We start from the raw sequence: 23,069 nt of genomic DNA, 5'->3' as shown, positions 1-23,069 counted from the left end.
GCCCCACCTTCTTTCCTGGCTATTCCTGAAACTTCCCTAATTCTTCCCCTGTCCCCTCAAACTCGACCCCTCCCCCAAAACCCAAACCCACAGGAATTAAACAGAAGTAAAGTAAAAGATGTCAAAAACATGTAACCACAGGAACTTAATGTGTATGCAAAACAACTGGGGAGGGGGCAAACCTCAAGCCACTGGAAGCCCCTTTCCACAGTCTGAGCCCCTCCCCAGCTCAGCCCTTTGGCAACCGGGTGTTTGTGAAAGCGGGTTCCAAGCCACAAAGGAGATGGGGGAACTTAAGCAGGGAGACACCCCCCATCTCTGGCGTCTCCGTCCGTGGAAGGTTATTTTCAAGTGGAGGGGGAACCCCAGAGAAGAAAGGGCCCCTCTTCTAGGCCCCCTCTCCCAGGCTCTGGCCCCTCACCTTTCCCAAAAAGCACCAGAGTCGGGCATTTGCAACCCCTCCCCAACGCCCTGCTTCCCTGGAACCCAGTCACCCAAGTTTTCCGCCTCCTATCAGCTGCTCTCCCGAAGGGGGCCGGCTGAGGGCAGGGTGGGGAGCGGGCCCCGCCAGGCCGGCTGCGGGGAGGGGAGCGCGGCGTTCGGGGTGGCAGGGGACCCCGGGACCGCGGGCCCAACCCGCTCGAGCCCGGCGCTTCCCCCCGCCGGCCGGCCTCCCCGCCCGCCGGCCGGCCTCCCTGCCGCTGACGCTCGCGGCCGCCGAGCACGTACCCAAAAAGGGTCGGAGCCATCGACGCTGCAGAAATCCCGGAGCGCCATGCGGCCGGCTCGGGCACGACGGGCAGCGGCGGGCGGACGGGCCCGGCTGCTGGCGGCGGCGGTGGTGGCGGTGGCGGCGAGGGCGGGAGGCAGCGACTGAGGGAGCCGGGGCCGCAACGCCGCCTGGTTGGCCGGCGCGTCACGGTGATGCGGCGGCCCCGCCCCGCCCGGCCCCGCCCCGCTCACCTCGCCCGGCCCGCGTGGGCCACGCGGAGAGGCTGCACGCTAGACCTTGCGGCCACCGGGACCGGACCCCCGCCCTCCCTAGGCGCCCGATCCCACCCCCACCACACCCCCATCAGAGGCTCGGGAAAGACCGAGCGCGACCCTTGTGTCCAGACCCCAGACCAGTTTTCAAATCCTGTTGTAACAACAACATCGAGACGACAGCAACAGTAATAGAAACCACCAGGGGCAATAATATGCACTGATCCCTCGATGAGCGCAGAGTGCCAGACACCGTAGCTGCGTCCTCACTGGACTCTGTTGTGACTCCCTTTTCATGAAGGAAGAAAACTGACGGCAGAGAGGTTGAGTGACTTCTCCAGGGTCCTCCGGGCTAACCCGGCCTGCTGGCTCAAGAGCTGACTGGGAAACTGCAGGAGGTGGATACTCAATCTAATCTGCCCTGTACAGATGGAGAAACTTAGGTTCAGAGAGGTGAAGCGACTGACCCAAGGACACATAGCTGGCAAATAGCAGGAGCTGGATTGGAAGCCATGACCAGCCTGACTCAAGGCCTGAAGACTCCAAACTCTATCCCGAACAGCTCTGTGCAGAGAAGCTTGGCATTTTCTCCACTCTCTCTATAGCACTTAGGAAATAACCAGGCTATTGATCCTCACCTTTGAAGTCAAGAAAGGGAGGCCTAGAGATACAGTAAAAATTAATAAGCATTCACAATCATGGGGCTTCCGAAGGCTGAGTTAGCAATGAACTTGAACTAACTTGTGAAATGCTCACTAGAACCCCAAGAGGTAAGTACTGTTATTATCCCCATCTTGCAGTTGAGGAGATTGAAGCCCAGTGAGGCAAGAGTACTTTGTCAGGGATGGTGTAGACAGTAAGTGGCCTAGGTCCCCCTCAGGGTGAGTGGATTTTTATGGGATAATTACTTTCAGGTAATAATGCTCTTTGGGCTGTTGCTCGACATTTATAGTGAACAAATACTTACTGAGCATTTACTATATGCTGGGTCTTGCTAGAAACAAGACAAAGTTTCTGCTCTTATAATGCTTTTATAAAGCATTGGGGTTTCTTATGGGGGGTTTCTTTGTGGGGTTTCTTGTGAGGGTTTAAGTGTGTGGTTTTGTTTTATTTTGTTTTGTTTGATGGGAGGAACAGGTTAATCAAATGATCACATAAAGGGTATTTACAGCTGTGATAAAACCTAAGAAGAAAGTGTAAGTAAGAGGGTTTTAAAGGATCCTGGCCTCCTGGCAATGGAAGTCAGGGAAGGCTGCCTGGAGGAAGAATCTTTTGAGCTGAGAAACAAGTGATGAGTCTGGTTTCATGGGGTCTGAGCTGTGTTCTGGGATAAGAAAATAGCTTGTGGAAAACCATGTAGCAGGACAGAGCAAGTCCCTGGAGGAACCTGAAGACAGGAATCCAGAGAGAGAAGCAGAAAGGGCTCATCTTTGGCAGGAGGGATCAGGAGGTCCCAGAGTATGCAGGGCCATGTTGGCCAGGGGAGAGATTTCAGCCTAGTCCCATGAGTGATGGGGAGCCACTGATGGATTTTAAGCAGGGCCCAAGATGGTCAGATTTATTTCCATTTTTACTCAAATTCTTTATTCATTCATTCTTCCAACAAGTATTTATTGAGCAAACATATGAAAAGGTGCTCTCCATCATTAGTCATCAGGTAATTGCACGTAAAACCCCAGTGAGATACCATTACACACCCACCAGAATGACTAAAAGGAAATCGCTAAATCTTGTCACAGCTGTTACAGCAGGACTGAAACTGTAGTGGAAGTGTAAATTGGTTCAACCACTTTGGAAAACCATTTGGCAGTTTTTCCTAAAGCTAAACATGCAAGTACACAGTGACACAGCAATTCCATTTCTCAAAGGAGTGCTTACGTCCACCAAAAGACAGCTACCAAAAATGTTCAGAACAGCTTTATTCAGATACCCCAAACCAGAACAACTTGTCAAAAGGATGAATGAACTGTGGTATATTCACACAATACAGTATGAGAGAGCAAAAAATAAATAAAATCGCATCAAATGACTAGTGCATGTAACAATATAGACAAATCTCACAACAGGTAATAAGGAACAGAAAAAGACAAGCACGAAAGTGTATTTCTCATGATCACATATAGATAAAGGTTAAGCACAGGCTAAAACTAATAGATGTTGATTGACATCAGAATAATGGTTACTGTTAGGGAGTATGATTAGGAAGGGGTACAAGAGAGCCTGCTGGAGAGCTGAAAATGTCCTTAACTTGATCTGGTGGTCCTTAGGTGGTTTATACCTACACACACACATTTTAAAATTCATTGAGATGGACACTTAAGTTTGCTATACTTTTATAGTTTATAAGGTATAAAACCTATACCTTAGAGGACTCCCTGACAGTCCAATGGTTAAGACTACATGCTTCCACTGCAGGGCACAGTTTCAATCCCTGGACGGGGAACTAAGATCCCACATGTCACACGCTGCAACTAAAAAAAAAAAAAATGTTAGACCTTAGGTGAAAATTTAATGAGGCTTCCCAGGTGCCGCTAGTGGTAAAGAACCTGCCTGCCAATGCAGAGACATGGATTCAGTCGCTGCATCAGGAAGATCCCCTAAAGGAGGGCATGGCAACCCACTTCAGTATGCTTGCATGGAGAATCCAACGGACAGAGGAGCCTGGCAGGCTATGGTCCATAGGATCGCAAAAGAGTCAGACACGACTGAAGGGACCTAGCATGCACACACACACCTATACACACAAGACATATTTTAAAATTCATCGAGCTGGCCACTTAAGGAAGCTGTGCTTTGCTCTATAAGTTATGCCTTAGGAAATTCCTTGGTGTTTCAATGGTTAGGACTCTGTGCTTTCACCACAGGAGGCATGGTTTCAACCCCTGGTCAGGGAACTAAGATCCTGCGTGCCAAACAGTGTGGCCAAAACAAACAAAGTTATATCTTATACGAAAATTTAACATAGAAAATGAGTATAGAAATTAAAAATATTTATTGGGGCCTACCATGTAGGTGCTGTAGACACATCAGTGAACAGAACAAGGATCTCTGCCTTCATGAGGAACAAGCAGAAGACAGACCAAACAAATGAGGTTTCTGTTTTCCAGGAGCAGAAACTGGGGGTTAGAGGGATGAGGTAACTTGCCCACGATCCCACAGCTGGGATGTGGCAGAGAGGAGATCCAGCCCTGCTCTTAACTGCCAAGCCCTCCCCGCACTTCTTTTCAGCCACAAACTCAAAAGTCTTCCCCTCCCCTTCTTTCCAAGCCCCTTCCTTCCTCTCTGCAGCCCTGGAACAGTAATGAACACCCTTAGACCCAGAGGCTCTGGGCCCTGGGCCAAACCCACCCAATGAAAGCAAACAAAATAAATTGATGGTGAAAATGCAGGATCTCAGTTTCAAGTATCAGCTGCCCTGGTAGACCATGAGTTCAGTGAATCATATATGAGAAAGGCCAGAGAGATCCTTTTTATTTTCTCTGGAATCGGAACCTCCTGTTCCTGTTCATTTATTTCACAGGACTTTTCATTATTTGTAATCATCTAGTTATTTACGCCGTAGAGGCCTCCCTAGCCGTACTGGAAGCTTCCAGCTCCTGCTATCTCTCACCTGGACTGCTGTACCAGCCTTTTCCCTGGTCTCCCATCCCTGTCCCTCCCTGCTGTAATCAGAGCTCAACACACCAACCAGGGGTGTGGGGGAGGTCCTATTAAAACAAGAAAGCAACACCCTTGCATTAAGTTCCCCTGGGCTCCTATTGTGCTTAGTACAAAAGTCTATGGGATGTGATCTAGCAATTCCATTTCTGGGTAGACACCCCAAAGAAGTGAAAGCAGAAACTTGATATTCACACACCCATGTTCATAGCAGCATTGTTTACAATAGCCAAGATGTAGAAGCACCCCAAGTGTCCATCAACAGATTAATAAAGAAAACATCATCTACAGGCAATGGAATATTATTCAGCCTTAAAAAGGAAAGAAATTTTCACACATGCTAGAGGGATGAAATTTGAAGTCTTCAGTTCAGTTGCTTAGTTGTGTCCAACTCTTTGCGTCCCCACGGACTGCAGCGTGCCAGGCTTCCCTTTCCATCGCCAACTCCCGAAGCTTGCCCAACTCACGTCCATCGAGTCAGTGATACCATCCAATCATCTCATCCTCTGTCCTCCCCTTCTCCTCCTGCCTTCAATCTTTCCCAGCATCAGAGTCTTTTCCAATGAGTTAGTTTTTCACATCAGGTGGCCAAAGTGTTGGAGCTTCAGCTTCAGCTGAAGACATTATGTTAAGTGAAATAGGACAGTCAGAAGAGGAGAAATATTGGATGAGTCCACTTACATGAAGCTCCCAGAGTAGTCAGTCTCACAGAGAGAAAAAGTGAAATGGTGGTTGCCAGGGGTGAGGGACGTGATGGGGACTTGATGTTTAATGGGCACTGAGTTTCTATTTGACAGTTGGACAACCATATGAGTATAATTAATGCCACAGAACTAACTGTACACTTAAAATGGTCATAAAATGTATAATTTTATGTTGTGTATGTTTTACTACGATAAAAAAAAAAAAATGTCGGAAAAAGGAGCAAAAGACTTAAAAAAAAAATCCTGAAATTCCCTGGTGGTTGAGAATCTCAGTCTCTTCCAGAGGTTGAGAATCAGCTTGCCAGCACAGGGGACTCAGTTCGATCCCCAGTTCAGAAAGAATCCACATGCCATAGGGCAACCAAGCCTGTGTGCCATACCTCCTGAGTCCAGGCTCTAGAGTCTGTGCTTCACAACAAGAGAAGCCACCACAGTGAGAAGCCGCTCACCTCAACTAGACAATAGCTCCTGCTCGCCAGAAAGCCCATGCGCAGCAATGAAGACCCAGTGCAGCCAAAAATAAACAAACAGACCTACTAGGCCTCTGTGACCTGGTCCTTACCCATCCTTGTCATCTTTTTTCTTTTTAAAATTTATTTCTGGCTGTGCTCTCTGTTGCTGCTCAGGATTTTCTCTAGCTGCAGTGCACAGGTTTCTCTTGTTATGGAGCTCACACTATCTAGGGTGCACAGGCTTCAGTAGTTGTGGCGAGTGGGCTCAGTACTTATGGCTCCAGGCTCTAGAGCACAGGCTCAATAGTTGTGGCGCTTGGGCTTAGTGGGATGTGGGCTTTTTCCGGATCAGGGATCGAACTTGTGTCTTTTGCATTGGCAGGCGGATTCTTTACCACTCAGCCACCGGGGAAGCCCCCCAGTGTCATCCTGAACCCCTTTGTCCTCAGTCACTATGTTGCTGCAGCCACACTGAGAACTTTCTGTTTCTTGAACCCCCCACGAAGCTCATCCCACCTCCAAATCTTTCCCCTGGCTGATCCCTCTACCTGGAACCCCTAGCCTCTGGAGCATCACGTAGTCTGGGCTCCCCTTAGACAGGCTTAGCCACCATCCCTTCATCTCACCCCTGCTCTAATGCAATCTGAAACGTCATTGGTTCTTCCTCCTCCTACAATAAGAGCATGACTTCGTCTTCCTTCCCATTTCAGTCAGCAAATATTTATTGCCAGCCTGTGTTCTGAGCAGGAGGTAACAAACTACCACCAGCCACCTGTTTGTGCAAATAAAGTTTTATTGGAACACAGTCCCACATGTTTTCTTATAGCTGTTACAACCTTGGAGCTGGGTAGTTGTAACAGAGCTCTTATGGTCATAAAGCCTGAAATGTTTACTGCCTGGCTCTTCACCTGAAAAATTTTACCGACCTCTGGTCCAAGAGTTTGGGCTACATCGGAGAGCAAAATGTACTAAAATCCCCACCCATACCATGGAGCTGAAATCCTCGTGGGAGAGAGAAGGAGATTTACCTATTTACAAGGCAAATGGGACAATATAATATAGATGACTTAGGATAGTCAAATGCTAAGAAGAAAAATATAAAGTATGGGTCTGGAGAGTGAGTATTTAGATGGAGTGATGCAGGAAGGGGCTTCCCAGGTGGTGCAGTGGTAAAGGATCCACCTGCCAATGCAGGCAACACAGGAGACATGGGTTCAATCCCTGGGTTGGAAGATCCCCTGGAGAAGGGAATGGCAATCTACTCCAGTATTCTTGCCTGGAAAATTCCATGGACAGAGGAGCCTGGCAGATTACAGGCCATTGGGTCACAAAGAGTTGGACGTGACTGAGGAAGCATGATGTGGAAAGACAGGCCAAGGAAGTGGTATTTAAGTAAATGTACGAAGGGGGAGCAGTGAATCTAAGGTCTGGGCTGAAGCATGACAGCCAAAGAACAGCAGAGAACCAGTGGGGTTGGAGTAGAGATGAGGCCTGTTTACAAAGGGCCTCATAGCGAAGACTTGGGTTGTCCTTGGAGTGAAGCAGAAGGTCACGGGAAGGAATTGAGTGGAGGAGCTGGAGTGCCTTGATTTTTATCAGCATCACTCAGGCTACTGGGTGGAAAATAGACCGTGATAAAGAATGTCAACTGTCCTATTAGTAAATAAAGAATGTGTGGTCATCAAGCCATCAGCTACTGCGGCCACCTCCAGCTGTGTACCTGCGGCGGGAGGGTGGGGGGACTCAGGGTGGCAAAAAGCTGAATCTGACCCTATCAGTGTCCTATTAGTTAAGTGCCTATCAAAGGAATGATTTCAAGGAGCCCAGATTCTTGCATCTTCCCATACATAGAGAAGCACCAAATCCCTTAATTTGGAATATCTAGTTTTCTTTAATTTACAATAATCTTCTGATGTTCAGACTACCTGCCCTTTGTAGCAAAACCTCTATATAACCTGGCTCCTCCCCTGCCTCCCACAAGCAATTCTCCTAGGGTTACTTGAGATCCTGCCTCCTGGGCTTAAATCTGAAAAATTTCTGCCAAATAAACCATAACACTCAACGTTGAGATTGCATGTATTTTTTCCAGTCAACAGCTCAAAGAGATCAAGGAATAAAGGGGTTAATATCAGCCTGGACAGCCAAGTGGACCCAAGGTCCTTTCTGAAGGCACACAGTTGAATAATTGTGGACCATTGTATTCGGGACATTTTTACCTGAAGCTCTGTACCTGGCTTGAAACTCAAGGCAGCTCATTGTCTGAGTTGCCGGAGAGAGGAAGGCAGGGCATTGGTATTCACAGAATTTCAAACTGCGAATTTTCTATAATTTTAGAAAACAGAGTTTCTCAGCTAGTGAGAAAGTAGCGGTCGCTCAGAGCAGGAGGTCACTATGTCACTCCACAGCGGCAAGTGTCCTTGGAAGAAAACTCATTTCCTGTTACCTCGGCAGCCAGCTTTATCCTGTCTGTTAGCCCAGCCTAAGGAATGGCCTGGCTGAGTTTTCTTCTCCCAGTCCGATCCAATTTTTACTTTCTCACAATGAAAGATCATGTACTGCATTTAATATTTCTGGCTCTTAAGTGTCTTTTAATCTAGAAGAGTCCCCACTCTTTTATATTAATGAGGGCTTCCCTGGTGGTTCAGACAGTAAAGAATCTGTCTATAATGCAGGAGACCCGGGGTTCAATCCCTGGGTTGGGAAGGTCCCCTGGAGAAGGGAATGGCAACCCACTCCAATATTCTTGCTTGGGAAATCCCACGAATAGAGGAGCCTGGTGGGCTACAGTCTGTGGGGTTGCAAAAAGTCAGGCATTACTGAGCGACTAACACTTTCACTCTTATATTTATATACATACATATATGTGCATGTGTGTATATATATATATATATATATATATATATATATATATAAAGCACTGTCTTGTTAAAAAGATCAAGACAGTTATACTGTAGAATACGCCACAGTCTTGGATTTCTCCTTTTGCATTTCTTCATTAGCGTGGTTTAATGTGTTCCTCTGTCCTTTGTATTTTCTGTAAACTTACCATCTAAAGGCTTGATTGGAATCAGGTTAGTATACATTCTTCCTGGAATAGGAGCTCCTGGGTGAGGGACTATTGACGCAAAGGAGCACGAGGAAACGTTAGGAAATAATGGAAATTTCCTGTGCCTTGAATGCAATGGAAATTACATAGGTGTTTGCCTAGAAAATCCCATGGACAGAGGAGCCTGGTAGGCTACAGTCCATGGGGTCGCTAGAGCCGGACACGACTGAGCGACTTCACTTTCACTTTTCACTTTCATGCATTGGAGAAGGAAATGGCAACCCACTCCAGTGTTCTTGCCTGGAGAATCCCAGGGACGGGGAAGCCTGGTGGGCTGCCGTCTATGGGGTCGCACAGAGTCAGTCACGACTGAAGCGACTTAGCAGCAGCATACTTGTCAGAACCCATCAAAGTGGATACTTCATATGGGTACACTCATATTAAACTATTTATATAATCTGTATAAAAATATCTTTATGAAGTTAGATCTCAATAGAGGAGAAAGAGAATCTGCTTAAAACTCAGCTTCTGTGTGTTCTGTCTCCTAAAACTAAGATACCTGAGAAAGTGCCTGCCTCCAACGTGTTTCCGCCTTCACAATTCTCTTTCCCTCACTGCACGAAAGCAAGGCAGTGCTTCTCACTCATCTTGAAACTTACTGAGGTATGTTGTGCTGTGGTGTAAAATTCTGGATGCCAAACAAAGGCATAAAGATAAAAGATAATAGTATGTAGTTAGAAAGGACAATGCCCCTGAGAACAGGATAACAAATCCTTCTGCAATTTAGATGATTTGTTATTTGCTTCCAGCCAACATTATCCAACTTGTTGGATAATAAATTATTACAAATAATTTGTGATAACTTATCATAATGAGATATGTGGCAAATTACCCAGGCTTTCAAACATGGGGGACCTTGGATTACTTAGCTGTTACAAAATTTCCATTCAGGTCTCCTGTGTATGTGAAAAACAGTTCTCAGAATTTACTTTATAAAAGCAAAAGAAGAGGGGAGGCAATAGCACTTTTTCTAAACTTTGTTGCATTTCAGCAATAAATAATATTAATCCAGACATGTGTGCATGCTTAGCCGCTTAGTAATGTCCTACTCTTTGCGACCCCATGGACTGTAGCCCACCAGGCTCCTCTGTCCTTGGGATTCTCCAGGCAAGAATACTGGAGTGGGTTGCCAGGGGATCTTCCTGCCCTAGGGAGCAAACCAGGTCTCCTGTATTGCAGGTGGATTCTTTACCACTGAGCCACCAGAGAAGCCCCTTTTCCATGGACAGGTGGACCTAAAATTATTCACCAAAAAATAACTAGCCCATCTCTCTCATTTAAAAACTCATTGAGGACAAAACATACTTTTCAGTGTATAACATTACTGATCGTAATGTAGTATATTTATGTTATTTTGATCAGTTATATTCCAATAATAGTTGTAATGATAATTTAGAGAAAAATTTTAAAAGTTAGAGCCTTATAAACACTGGATAATCTTCAAAATTGGAGTCTTGGGGAAACAGGACTTTAATATATATATTAACATATATATATACACACACATATATTAATACACATAAGCATTTTGTTGTAGACAAGTATGATCTGGTGATTAATTTTAAAACTTTTCAAGTATATTAGGATAGAAGTCTGTGAGATAAATAGAATGGAAATACAAGTTCAAGGATAAAAAACCAAATAAAATAAAATTTCCAACTAAGAGCCTGTTCTTATATTTTTTCCCTACAAAATTTTCCATTTATTTCCATAATGCTGTGTGATTATGCTCAAGGATTTTTAAAAATAAACAATGATAGGTATATTTAAAAGTATGAAGTAAAATTATGTTCTAAAATATCAATATTTATAATAACTGGGAAATTAAGACTGCAACTATTTAAACTTACAAAAAACAGATCTCAGACCTTAAGTAAAAATATGCAAGGGGTACAGAGTTCTTAGAAATTCTTTGAGAAGAAATACCCGTAAAATACTTGAGGATCTCTAAACAAGACCTTCTGTCCATCTACTGAGCAGAAACCATGGGCAGGCAAAATGCTTGAGATCAAGACTGACAGGTTCCTCCTCTCATAGAGATAACATCAAGTAATAAATATAAACAAAGGCAGAAAAACAGCCAGTTTCAAGATTAATACTTTGAAGGGTGCAATAAGTATAACAGATTATTCCTTGGATAAGGATGAGAGCAGGGGTGGGTGGAGAGGGAAAGATGGGTTGGTGAAGATCTCACAAAGGAAGTGACATTTGAACAAAGACCAGAGCAGGGATGATGTCAGCAACCAGAAAATCTGGGTAAGAGAGATTCAGGCTGAGGAAACAGCAAGCACAGAGGCCCTGTGGCAGAAACAAGCTTGGTGTGTTCCAGTAATAGAAAAGATGCTTGTGGCTGAAGCATGGTGAGCCAGGGAGAGTGTGGGAAAGGTAGGCTGGAGTGTTGTAAGCTGTGCTGAGGCATTTGAATTTTATTCTGAAGACAATAGGAATCCTTTAGAACAGAGTTTCTCAATTTCCGCTCTATCGACATTTGGTCCAGATAATTCTTTGTTGTGGGGGTTGTCCTGAGCATCACAGGATGTTTGACAGCATCCCTGTCTACTACTCACTGGATGTGAGTAGCCCTCCTCATCTCACAACCCACTGTGGCAATCAAAAATGTCTCCAGACATTGCCAGACATCCTCTGCGGCAGTGAGGGTGGGGTGGGATACATCCCGATAATGGGGTGCTACACAGTCACCAGAAATGGTTGTGCTGGTCTAGAGCCGATGAACAGAAAAACATTCACGACCCCAGCAAGGCATGCCAACCGAATACATTTGATCTCTGCTACCTCCCATTGTTGTTGTTGTTCCGTCACCCAGTTGTGTCTGACTTTTTGTGACCCCCCTGGACTGCAGCACGCCAGGCCTCCCTGTCCCTCACCATCTCCCAGAGTTTGCCCAAGTTGATGTTCATTTCATCGGAGATGCCATCGAACCATCTCATCCTCTGATGCCCTCTTCTCTCCTTCTGCCCTCAATCTTTCCCAGCATCAGGGACTTTTCTAAAAGTCGACTGTTTGCATCAGATGACCAAAATACTGGAGCTTCAGCTTCAGCATCAGTCCTTCCAATGAGTGTTCAGGGTTGATTTCCCTTAAGATTGACTGGTTCAATCTCCTTGCTGTCCAAGGGACTTTCAGGAGTCTTCTCCAGCACCACAGTTCAAAGGCATCAATTCTTTGATGCTCTGCCTTCTTTACAGTCCAGCTCTCACAACCATATGTGACCCCTGGGAAGACCATAGCCTTGACTATACAGACCTTTGTCAGCAGAGGAATGTCTCTACTTTTCAACACACTCTCTGGGTTTGTCATAGCTTTCATGGCAAGAAGCAATTGTCTTCTGATTTCATGACTGCAGTCACCATCTGCAGTGATTTTAGAGCCCAAGAAGAGGAAATCTGTCACTCTTTCCACGTCTTCCCCTTTATTCACCATGAAGTAATGAGTCCACATGCCTCCTATAACCTCCCTAAAATGATCACCAAGGAATAAGAAATGTTTAACTAATGAGTGAGTGAAGTTGCTCAGTCGTGTCTGACTCTTTGTGACCCCATGAACTGTAGCATACCAGGCTCCTCTGCCCATGGAATTTTCCAGGCAAGGGTAACTGGAGTGGGTGTCCATTTCCTTCGCTAGAGGATCTTCCCCACCCAGGGATTGAACTCGGGTCTCCCATATTGCAGGCGGATGCTTTACTGTCTGAGCCACCAGGGAAGCCTTAAACTAATGAGGAAAAGGAAAATAGGAGACGAAACAACATTAGATGAAACGTGCCGGCAAAATTTCAGAAGATAGAAAACAGGTGGTAAGTGAATTAGCTGAACACAGAGATGAAGGCCAAGCTAATTTCCACCACAGAAACCAGAGAAGTCAGAGAAACTAAAATGCCCATCACCTGTGAAAGCTGGGTTGCATTGGGACCAGAAGCTGAAGAATTGTGTGGAAGTTACCATGAGAAGAGGGTGGATTCTTACCACCCTCTGGAGCAGGTGACTTTATCTTTCCCAGCCACAGCATAAAACAGGAAGTTTTAGAGAGTCTAGATTTGGGAAGGGACACGGTAGAGGATGAAGTGAATCACACAACTGAAAACAGGGGATGAAGATAGAGGATACCAAGGAATGGTGAGATTCCCAAGTTCCCATCCCTCCTTGCTCCCACAATGATGACAGGCTTAGACCTCTGAAATAGTCAACATGGGCTCAGTTACGTTGCAGTAACAAAAACCCCTCAATCTCAGTAGTTTAAAACAGACTGCAAGGAGATCCAACCAGTCCATTCTGAAGGAGATCAGTCCTGGGTGTTCATTGGAAGGACTGATGCTGAGGCTGAAACTCCAGTACTTTGGCCACCTCATGCGAAGAGTTGACTCATTGGAAAAGACTCTGATGCTGGGAGGGATTGGGGGCAGGAGGAGAAGGGGACGACAGAGGATGAGATGGCTAGATGGCATCACTGACTCGATGTATGTGAGTCTGAGTGAACTCTGGGAGTTGATGATGGACAGGGAGGCCTGGCGTGCTGCGATTCATGGGGTCGCGAAGAGTCGGACATGACTGAGCGACTGAACTGAACTGAGTGTGTTGTTTGCTTACCTTACATCTCCATGTGGGTTGTCTTCACTCCGCTTCTTGGAGCAGCCATGATCTGAGGGTGGATGATCACCATGCCAAAAGTCGAAAAGAGAGGTTCAGAGTCCCACTTAGAGTCATATATTTTTTTTTTTGAGGGGGAAGGGTGAAATTTATATGACATGAAATTCACCACATCAGAATGAACAATTCACTGGTATTGAGGATATTCACAGTGTTGTATAGCCATCAGTTGTATTTAGCCTCAAGTCACTGCCCAAAAGGAAACCCACCCAGCCTGCTCTCCCCCTGTCTCTGCAACCATCTGTCTGAGTTCTGTGCCTATGGATTGACCTATTCTTGATTATTCTATGTACAGTGCTCCTGCTCATGCTCAGTTGCTCAGCTGTGTCCGACTCTTTGCGACCCCATGGACTAGAGCCCACCAGGATCTGCTGTCCATAGAATTTTCCAGGCAAAAATACTGGAGTGGATTGACATTTCCTTCTTGAAGGATCTTCCACACCCAGGGATCGAACCCGTGTCTTTTACATCTCCTGCAGTGGCAGGCGAATTCTTTACCACTAGCACCACCTGGGAAGCCCTATATACAATGAATACTCCTTATATGTAGATTCCACATTTCTGAACTTGTCTTACTAAATTAATTTATTTGTAATTTCAAAGTTGACAGGACTTCCATGGTCATTGGTGGAGATGAATAGAGTGGCAACAAATTAGAGTTGCTCTACATGGGTGTTCCCAGCTGAAGAGGAGGAAGGCATTTCAGCTCACATACTGTAACCAAGTGTCCATGGTATATTTGGTGCCACATTTTGCATTTTCATGCTTTTTTGTTTGCAATTTCGCTGTTTAAAGACTCTTGAGAGTCCCTTGGACTGCAAGGAGATCCAGCCAGTCCATCCTAAAGGAAATCAGTCCTGAATATTCATTGGAAAGACTGATGCTGAAGCTGAAACTCCAATACTTTGGCCACCTGATGAGAAGAACTGACTCATTAGAAAAGACCCTGATGCTGGGAAAGATTGAAGGCGGGACGAGAAAGGGACGACAGAGGATGAGATGGTTGGATGGCATCACCGACTCAATGGACATGAGTTTGAGTAAACTCCTGGAGTTGGTGATGGACAGGGAGGCCTGGCGTGCTGCAGTCCATGGGGTCGTAAAGAGTCAGACACGACTGAGCGACTGAACTGAACTCGCTGTTTAAAGTGGCCCCAAGTATAGTACTGGAGTGCTGCCTAGTGTTCCGAAAAAGTGGATGCGTTAGGTAAGCTTTGTCCAGGCGTGACTGCTGCTGGCCATGAGTTCCATGTTAATGAACCAAAAATATGTATTAAATAAGGTTTCTTAAAAAATTTTTTTCTTTGTCTTTAATTTTGGCTACACCATGCAGCTTGCAGGACTTTATTTCCCCAACTAGGGATAGAACCTGAGCCCTCAGCAGTGAAAGCATGGAGTCCTAACTACAGGACGGCCAAGGAATTCCCTAAATAAGATTTCTTTAAAGAGGAACACATATAAATCAAGATTATATTTGTTGATTGGTTCATGAAATTGGTTCATGAAAATGTTGTGACCAGAGGTTCACAGGAACTGTGTTTCCCTAGGCTCCCAGAGACATTGTAAAACGTGTCTGCCATGAACAATGAAAACCATCAAATGGAATTTATAAATGGGATCATACAATGTGTGACCTTTTGTCTGGCTTCTTTCCCTTAGCATAATGTTTTTGAGGTTCATCCACATTGTAGCAAGTATCTGTATTTCATTCCTTTCGGCATCTGAATAATATTTCATAGCACAGAGATGCTGCACAATGTTTATCATTCATCAGGTGAACATTTGGACTGCTTCCATCTTTTGACTATTGTGAATAGTGATGCTGTCAATATATGTATGTATACACATGTTAGTTTGAATGAGTGCGTGCTAAGTTGCTTCAGTCGTGTCCAACTCTGTGTGAACCTATGGACTGTCGCCTGCCAGGCTCCTCTGTCCGTGGGGATTCTCCAGGCAAGAATATTGGAGTGACCATCACAATATTGTAAAGTAATAAGCCTCCAATTAAAATAAATTTAATAAATAAATAAATAAGAAAAAAAAGGAAACAAAACAACAAAAAAAAGAATACTGCAGTGGGTTGCCATGCCTCCTCCAGGGAATCTTCCTGACCCAGGGATTGGACCCTTGTTTTGTGTCTCCTGCGTTAGCAGGTGGGTTCTTTATCACTAGTGCCACCTAGGAAGCCCTTAGTTTGAATACCTATTTTCAAATATTTTAGGTATATATCCAGGAATTGAATTTCTGGGTCATATGGTTACATGGACATGAACCTGAGCAAACTCTGGGATATAGTGGAAGACAGGGAAGCCTGTTGTGCTGTAGTCCATGGGGTCACAGAGTCATGTACGACTTAGCGACTGAACAACATGATTCAGTTCAGTTCAGTTCAGTCGCTCAGTCATGTCCGACTCTGCGACCCCATGAATTGCAGCACACCAGGCCTCCCTGTCCATCACCAACTCCTGGAGTTCACCCAAACTCATGTGCATCAACTCGGTGATGCCATCCAGCCATCTCATCCTCTGTCGTCCCCTTGTCCTCCTGCCCCCAATCCCTCCCGGCATCACGGTCTTTTCCAATGAGTCAACTCTTCGCATGAGCTGGCCAAAGTACTGGAGTTTCAGCCTCAGCATCAGTCCTTCCAATGAACACCCAGGACTGATCTCCTTCAGAATGGACTGGTTGGATCTCCTTGCAGTCCAAGGGACTCACAAGAGTCTTCTCCAACACCACAGTTCAAAAGCATCAATTCTTCGGCACTCAGCTTTCTTCACAGTCCAACTCTCACATCCATACATGACCACTGGAAAAACCATAGCCTTGACTAGACAGACCTTTGTTGGCAAAGTAATATCTCTGCTTTTTAATATGCTATCTAGGTTGGTCATAACTTTCCTTCCAAGGAGTAAGCGTCTTTTAATTTCATGGCTGCAATCACTATCTGCAGTGATTTTGGAACCCCCCAAAATAGGAGAGATAAGAAAGCCTTCCTCAGTGATCAATGCAAAGAAATAGAGGAAAACAACAGAATGGGAAAGACTAGAGATCTCTTCAAGAAAATTCGAGATACCAAGGGAACATTTCATGCAAAGATGGGCTCAATAAAGGACAGAAATGGTATGGACCTAACAGAAACAGAAGATATTAAGAAAAGGTGGCAAGAATACACAGAAGAACTGTACAAAAAAGATCTTCATGACCCAGATAATCATGATGGTGTGATCACTCACCTAGAGCCAGACATCCTCAAATGTGAAGTCAAGTGGGCCTTAGGAAGCATCACTACGAACAAAGCTAGTGGAGGTGACGGAATTCCAGTTGAGCTGTTTCAAATCCTGAAAGATGATGCTGTGAAAGTGTTGCACTCAATATGCCAGCAAATTTGGAAAACTCAGCAGTGGCCACAGGCCTGGAAAAGGTCAGTTTTCATTCCAATCCTAAAGAAAGGCAACGCCAAAGAGTGCTCAAACTACCACACAATTGCACTCATCTCACACGCTAGTAAAGTAATGCTCAAAAATTCTCCAAGCCAGGCAGGCTTCAGCAATACATGAACCGTGAACAACACGGTAACTCTATGTTTAACTTTCAAGAGAACCACTGTTTTCCATAACAGCAAAACACTTTTCATTCCCACCAGCAATGTTTGAAGGTTCAAATGTCTCCATAGCTTCATTGTGTGTGTGTGTTAGTGGCTCCAACGTGTCCAACTCTATGCAACCCCATGGACTGCAGTCCCCCAGTCTCCTTGGTCCATGGAATTCCCTAGGCAAGAATCCTGGAGTGGGTAGTCATTCCCATCTCCTGGATCTTCCCGATCCACAAATCCAACCCAGGTTGCCTGTATTGCAGGCAGATTCTTCACCATCTGAGCCACCAGGGAAATCCCATAGCCTCTTTGGTTTCTGGATTTTTTTTTATTTATTTTTTTTAGTTGTAGCTATCCTAGTGGGTATATTTGTATTTTCCTCAATGACTAATGATGTTGAGCATTTTGTTATGTGCTTGTTGGCCATTTATAGCTATGCTTTGGAGGAATGTCTAATCAAATTCTTTGTCTATGTTTTAGTTGGGTTGTTTGCATTTTTGTTGCTGAGTTTTAAATGTTCTTTATATGGTCTGGATACTAGACCTTTATCAGATAAAGGATTTGTAAATATTTTCTCCCATTTTGTAGGTTGTCTTCTCAGTTTCTTGACGATGTCTTTTGACGCACAAAAGTTTTTAATTTGATGAAGTCTAATTTGTCTGTTTTTCTCTTGCTGCTAATGTTTTTGGTGTCATAACTAAGAATCCATTAGCAAATCCAAAATCATAAGGATTCATCCCTATGTTTTCTTCTAAGAGTTTTATAGTTGCAGCTCTTATCTTTAGGTCATTGATCAATTTTGAGTTAATGTTTGTATATGGTGTGAGATAAGCACCCAATTCCAATCTTTTCACATACATATCCATTTGTCCCAGGACTATTTGTTGTAAAGTCTGTTCTTTCCCTCAATGAATGGTCTTGGAATCCTTGCCCAAAATCCATTGGCCATATATGTATGGGTTTATATCCAGATTCTCAGCTCTATTCAAATGGTGTATATGTCTATCCTTGTGTCAGGACCACATGGTTTTGATTACTGTAGGTTTGTGGTGTTTTGAAAATCAAGAAGAGTTCCTCCTCTTTGTTCTTCTGTTACAAATTTTGCTTGTTTGTTGCTATTCAGTGTCCTTTGCAATTCCCTGTGAATTTTAGGATTGGCTTTTTCACTTGTGCAAAAAATGTTCATTGGGATGACCGTAGGGGTCACATTGAATCTGGGGATTCTGTTCAGTAGCATTGCCATCTTATCAATATTAAGTCTTCCAATCCATGGGCATGAGATATCTGTCAGTTTATTTAGGTCTTCTTTAATTTTTTTAGCAATGTTTCATAGTTTCCAGTGTATAATTCTAAACCTGCTTAGTTAAATTATTCCTAAGTATTTTTTTTTATGCTCTTGCAAATGAAATTGTTGTCTTAATTCTTTTCTCAGATTGTTCACTGCTGGGACATACATTATTTTCACTCATAGCACATTGGTTATGGCTACTGACATGGTACAGTCCAACCTCACATACTGGGTGCAGTTGCAAGGAGAGAGACAGAAATATTTTTTTGTATTTTTAAAGTTGCTTTACAATTGTTGTGTTAGTTTCTGCTGTACAATGAAGTGAATCAGCTATATGTATACATATATCCCCTCCCACTTGGACCTCCCTGCTACCCCCCCCACCCCATCCCACCTAGAGGTCATCACAGAGCACCAGACTGAGTTCCCTTAGCTATAACACAGGTTCCCACTAGCAATCTATTTTAATAACACATGATAGTGTATATATGTCAATATTTACTGAGCAACACCGATGACTACCAAGCCTTCAAAGAGGAGATTGCAGAATTCCTCTCTAGGAAGCTGAGTAGCCAAAGAGAAAGACCTACAGACACTGATATTTGGAGCTCTCCAATGATGTGGCTGGATCTGTCTCATCTACCTACAACAGAACTTGTGTGTGTGTCGGTGTGTGTGTGTCAGTGTGTGTGTGTGTGTGTGTGTGTGGTGCTCAGTCATGTCTGACTCTTTGCAAACCCATAGATTGTAGCCTACCAGGTTCCTCTATCCATCGGATTCTCCAGGCAAGAATACTGGAGTGAGTAGCCATTCCCTTCTCCAGGGAATCTTCCTGACCTAGGGATCAAACTCAGTCTCCTGCACTGCAGGCAGATTCTTTACCATCTGAGCCACCAGGGAAGTCCCTACAATAGAGCTTGTCAGTCTAAAAACTTCTCTTCACAGCAGAGCTTTGCAGAAGCTTTCTGCAGAAAGCTTTGCAGAAGCTTTTCAGAAGCCTCACTGAAATATGAGCAGCAAAAGACTCCAACCATCTGAGAAAAGCTTTGATCATAAAAGATAACTCCCAAACAATCAGGAAAAGCAGATTTGAAGAAACAGTGACAATGAGAAGAATAAAGTAAACTTCTAAAAAGCTGCCATAAACATCTTAGAGAGATGATAGATGGTATAGCATTCCCAGAACAGTGCTATCTTTTTCTGGGGCGGAGGGGAGGAGATTAAAATTTAGTTATTATTGCTTCTGGTGTTACTGTAATATAATTGATATATAGCACTGTATAAACTTAAGTTGTAAAGAACAAGATATCTTTTAATATTCAGGGAACAACAACAACAGAAAGCTCTTGGAAAATCAAGAAACTAAGAAGTAAAAAATATTCAATGAAACAAGAGGAAGAAAAAAATTGAGGACGTCTTCCAGAGAGAAAAGGAAATAAAGAATATTAGATGACCATAGCAGAAGGTCCCATATCCAAATAATAAGAATTTGAGAAAAACAAAATTGAGAAAACAAAGGGGAGGAAATTATCAAGAAAATAAGAATTAAAAAAAAAAAAAAACTTTGGGACTTTGCTGGTGGTCCAGTGGTTAAGACTCTGAGCTCCCAATGCAGGTGGCCCAGGTTCTATCCTTAGTCAGGGACTAGATCCCACATGCCACAACTAAGACCCAACGCTGCTGCTGCTGCTGCTGCTAAGTCGCTTCAGTCATGTCCGACTCTGTGCGACCCCATAGACGGCAGCCCACCAGGCTCCCCCGTCCCTGGGATTCTCCAGGCAAGAACACTGGAATGGGTTGCCATTTCCTTCTCCAATGCATGAAAGTGAAAAGTGAAAGTGAAGTCGCTCAGTCCTGTCCGACTCTTAGCGACCCCATGGACTGCAGCCCACCAGGCTCCTCTGTCCATGGGATTTTCCAGGCAAGAGTACTGGGGTGGGGTGCCATTGCCTTCTCCAAAGACCCAATGCAGCTCCCCCCAAAAAACTTCTCGGAACTGACTAGTGACCATTTTTCAGAGTGGTATACTGGAGAGTTTAAGGTGAAATGTCATGATCTCTGTAACTTACTTTAAAATAGTTCAGCAAATCATAATGTGAAAAGTGAAAGTGAAAGTCATGTCTGACTCTTTGCAACCCCATGGACGATACAGTCCATGAAATTCTCCAGGCCAGAATACTAGAATGGGCAGCCTTTCCCTTCTCCATGGATCTTCCCAACTCAGGAATCAAACCTGGGTCTCCTGCATTGCAGGTGGATTCTTTACCAGATGAGCTACCAGGGAAGCTACCACATTATACACATCAGAATGGCTGTAATAAAAAGACAATGTCAGAAACAGATATGGCTTGTGGTTTGCCTTTGTTCTTTCCAATTTGTGTCTAACTTCACCCCCGCTCCCCCGATTGCTGGCCTTGCTGATCTCCAAAAACTTCAGGCGCATTGAATTCTCCACCAGCTTCCACAATTTATAAGATTTAATCCCAGTAATAAATCCCTTGTTACAAATGGTAAGGACTCACTGGTTCTGCTTCCCTGATCAAACCCTAATTGAGGGCTTGATCTTTTGCTTTCTGTTGCAATTTAGTTTGACATTTTGAATGGTAAGGACTCACTGGTTCTGCTTCTGAGGGTTTGATCATGGCAGCCCAGTGGTTCAGACTCAGAGCTTCCACTGCAGGGGCATGGGTTCAGTCCTTGGTCGAGGTACTAAGATTCCACATGCTGCATGGCGTGGCCAAAACAAAACAAATTTATGGCACTAACTACCCAATGAAAGGTGGCTGTTTATTCATAGATGCTACTGCAAGCAGACTCTCTGACAGGCCTCACCAGCCACTAGTAATAGGAGGTGTTTGGAGGGTGGGGTCTGGAGGTCCAGTGGTAGAAAGACTTTTTACCTATCTGTTTGCATTATTTTTTACCTTGTGATGTACACATTTTTAAAAACATGGTAATAGTAAAACATGACATGCATCCAGAAAAAGTGCTGCATGTAGAATTTATGGTGGTATCTCATTGTGGTTTCAATTTGCATTTCCGTGATTACAAATGAGGCTGAGCACTCCCCCAGTCCCCTACCACTTATTACCCATATTGATTTCCTCCTTTTTGCAAGAGTATCTTAAAGCCTCTTGCTATTTTCTACCAACTGTACTTTTCTTAATGATTTGAAGGAGCTCTATTCAATCTAGGCACAAATATGTTGTTATTTACATATATTTCAAATATCTTCTACTACTCCATGGATTTTTTTTTTTTTTTTACCCATTTTTGAAGAATATGTATTTCCTCTTGCTAGAGAACCCGTCCCTAAATTCATATGCTGAAACTTGAATCCCCAGTGTGGTAATATTAGGAGGTGGGGCCTTTGGGAAATGATTAAGTCATGAGGATGGAGCCCTCATGAATGAAGTTAATGCCTTTATAAAAGAGACCCCCCCCCGCCCCCCCCCAACACAAAAGCTTAGCTTTGGAATTTCCCTGGCAGTCAAGTAGTTAAGACTCTGAGCTTCCACTGCAGAGGACACCAGTTTGATCCCTGGATGGGGAACTAAGATCCACATTCCACACAGCTTGGCCAAAACAAAAATTAAAACAAAAAAGATTAAACAAGGCCCCAGAGAGCTCCCTTGCCCCTCCCCCATGTGAGGACTCAGTGAGACTGTGCTACCTATGAACCAGGAAGAGGACCCCTACCAGAGCATGACCATGCTGGCACCTTGATCTTGAACTTCCCAGCCTCCTACACTGTGGGAAGTCAATTTCTGCTGTTTGTAAGCCACCCAGTCTGTGATATTTTGTTAGAGCAGTATCTGCAGACCAAGATACCACTTTTCTTAAGACAAATGCCACAGACTCTGCATCTTTTTTGACAAACTCTCTCCTGAGACTCTAGCAGGCAAGGTGAGAAAGCATAGGGCCGCTTTTGAACACAAGTGGCTGTGTTACTTGTGTTCGGAAGAAGCTGAGTCTGCAAACCCACAGGTGCTGTTGAAGAGGTCTGTGGGGGAAGCCTCCTCCAGCACCACACTCTGTTCTCCGCTCAGTCCTTTTCTTTTTTTAAATTTGTGGTCATCATTTGTTGTTGTTTGGTCGCCCAGTCATGTCTGACTCTTTTGCAACCCCATGGCCTGCAGCACGCCAGGCCTCTCTGTCCCTCACCATTTATTAAATTGCAAAGATCCAAGCCCTGTGCTAAGAACTTTATATACTTGGCCTGCTTTCTCTTGTTCACTCCCCCCAGTGACCAGAGCCCATGTACCCATCCGAAGAAGGCACAGTGCCAAAGGCCAGGATACATTGATGGCCTTAGGAAAATGTTTTCATTGTTTTAAAATCGGAAGAAAAATAAATATAACCCTGCCTTTATTATATTTGTCTTTATACCAATTCTATCATATAGTTTTAGCTTTTTTTTAATTTTTTTTTTTTAAATGGAGGAATGTGGCCCAGACAGCAACCTTACAAGGGGGTCATTATTGTTATGCAGTTTATTCAAGGGAGGAAACTGAAGTCTGAGAAGTGACTTGGCCAAGGTCAGACAGCTGGAAAGTGTGGGAACAGGGATTTGAACTCGAGCTTGGGGAACCCAAAAGCTTTCACACTTGGCCACTACCTAAAGG

General features: G+C 44.3%; 1 protein-coding gene, 1 long non-coding RNA gene and 1 pseudogene across 4 annotated transcripts in view; 1 reads left to right on the top strand and 2 right to left on the bottom strand.

Moving 5' to 3' along the window:
* ABCC1 (ATP binding cassette subfamily C member 1 (ABCC1 blood group)) overlaps window positions 1–925 on the bottom strand; it is a 152,283-nt gene extending 151,358 nt beyond the window's left edge. For both annotated transcript variants that reach the window (XM_055561633.1, XM_055561634.1), the window contains exon 1: window positions 730–925. In XM_055561633.1, coding sequence (XP_055417608.1) covers window positions 730–749 — 20 coding nt within the window. In that variant the 5' untranslated portion in view covers window positions 750–925. The remainder of the gene's footprint in view (window positions 1–729) is intronic.
* Window positions 926–1,197: 272 nt separating this feature from the next.
* On the bottom strand, window positions 1,198–4,277 carry LOC129637463 (uncharacterized). Of its 2 annotated transcripts, none has more exons than XR_008707476.1 (3): window positions 3,990–4,277; window positions 3,347–3,455; window positions 1,198–1,405 (listed from the first exon to the last, which is right to left on the bottom strand). It is a non-coding gene; the product is annotated as an uncharacterized LOC129637463 (long non-coding RNA). The 2 variants fall into 2 exon arrangements; XR_008707475.1 differs by lacking the exon at window positions 1,198–1,405 and adding an exon at window positions 2,115–3,262.
* Window positions 4,278–11,260: 6,983 nt separating this feature from the next.
* Window positions 11,261–23,069, top strand: part of LOC129637635 (transforming protein RhoA-like) — a 29,166-nt pseudogene continuing 17,357 nt past the window's right edge.

The sequence above is a fragment of the Bubalus kerabau genome, chromosome 23, assembly GCF_029407905.1.
Source record: "Bubalus kerabau isolate K-KA32 ecotype Philippines breed swamp buffalo chromosome 23, PCC_UOA_SB_1v2, whole genome shotgun sequence".
NCBI lineage: Eukaryota > Metazoa > Chordata > Mammalia > Artiodactyla > Bovidae > Bubalus > Bubalus kerabau.
Note: the sequence above shows the minus strand (reverse complement) of the source record. Positions and strands in the feature narration are given on the sequence as shown.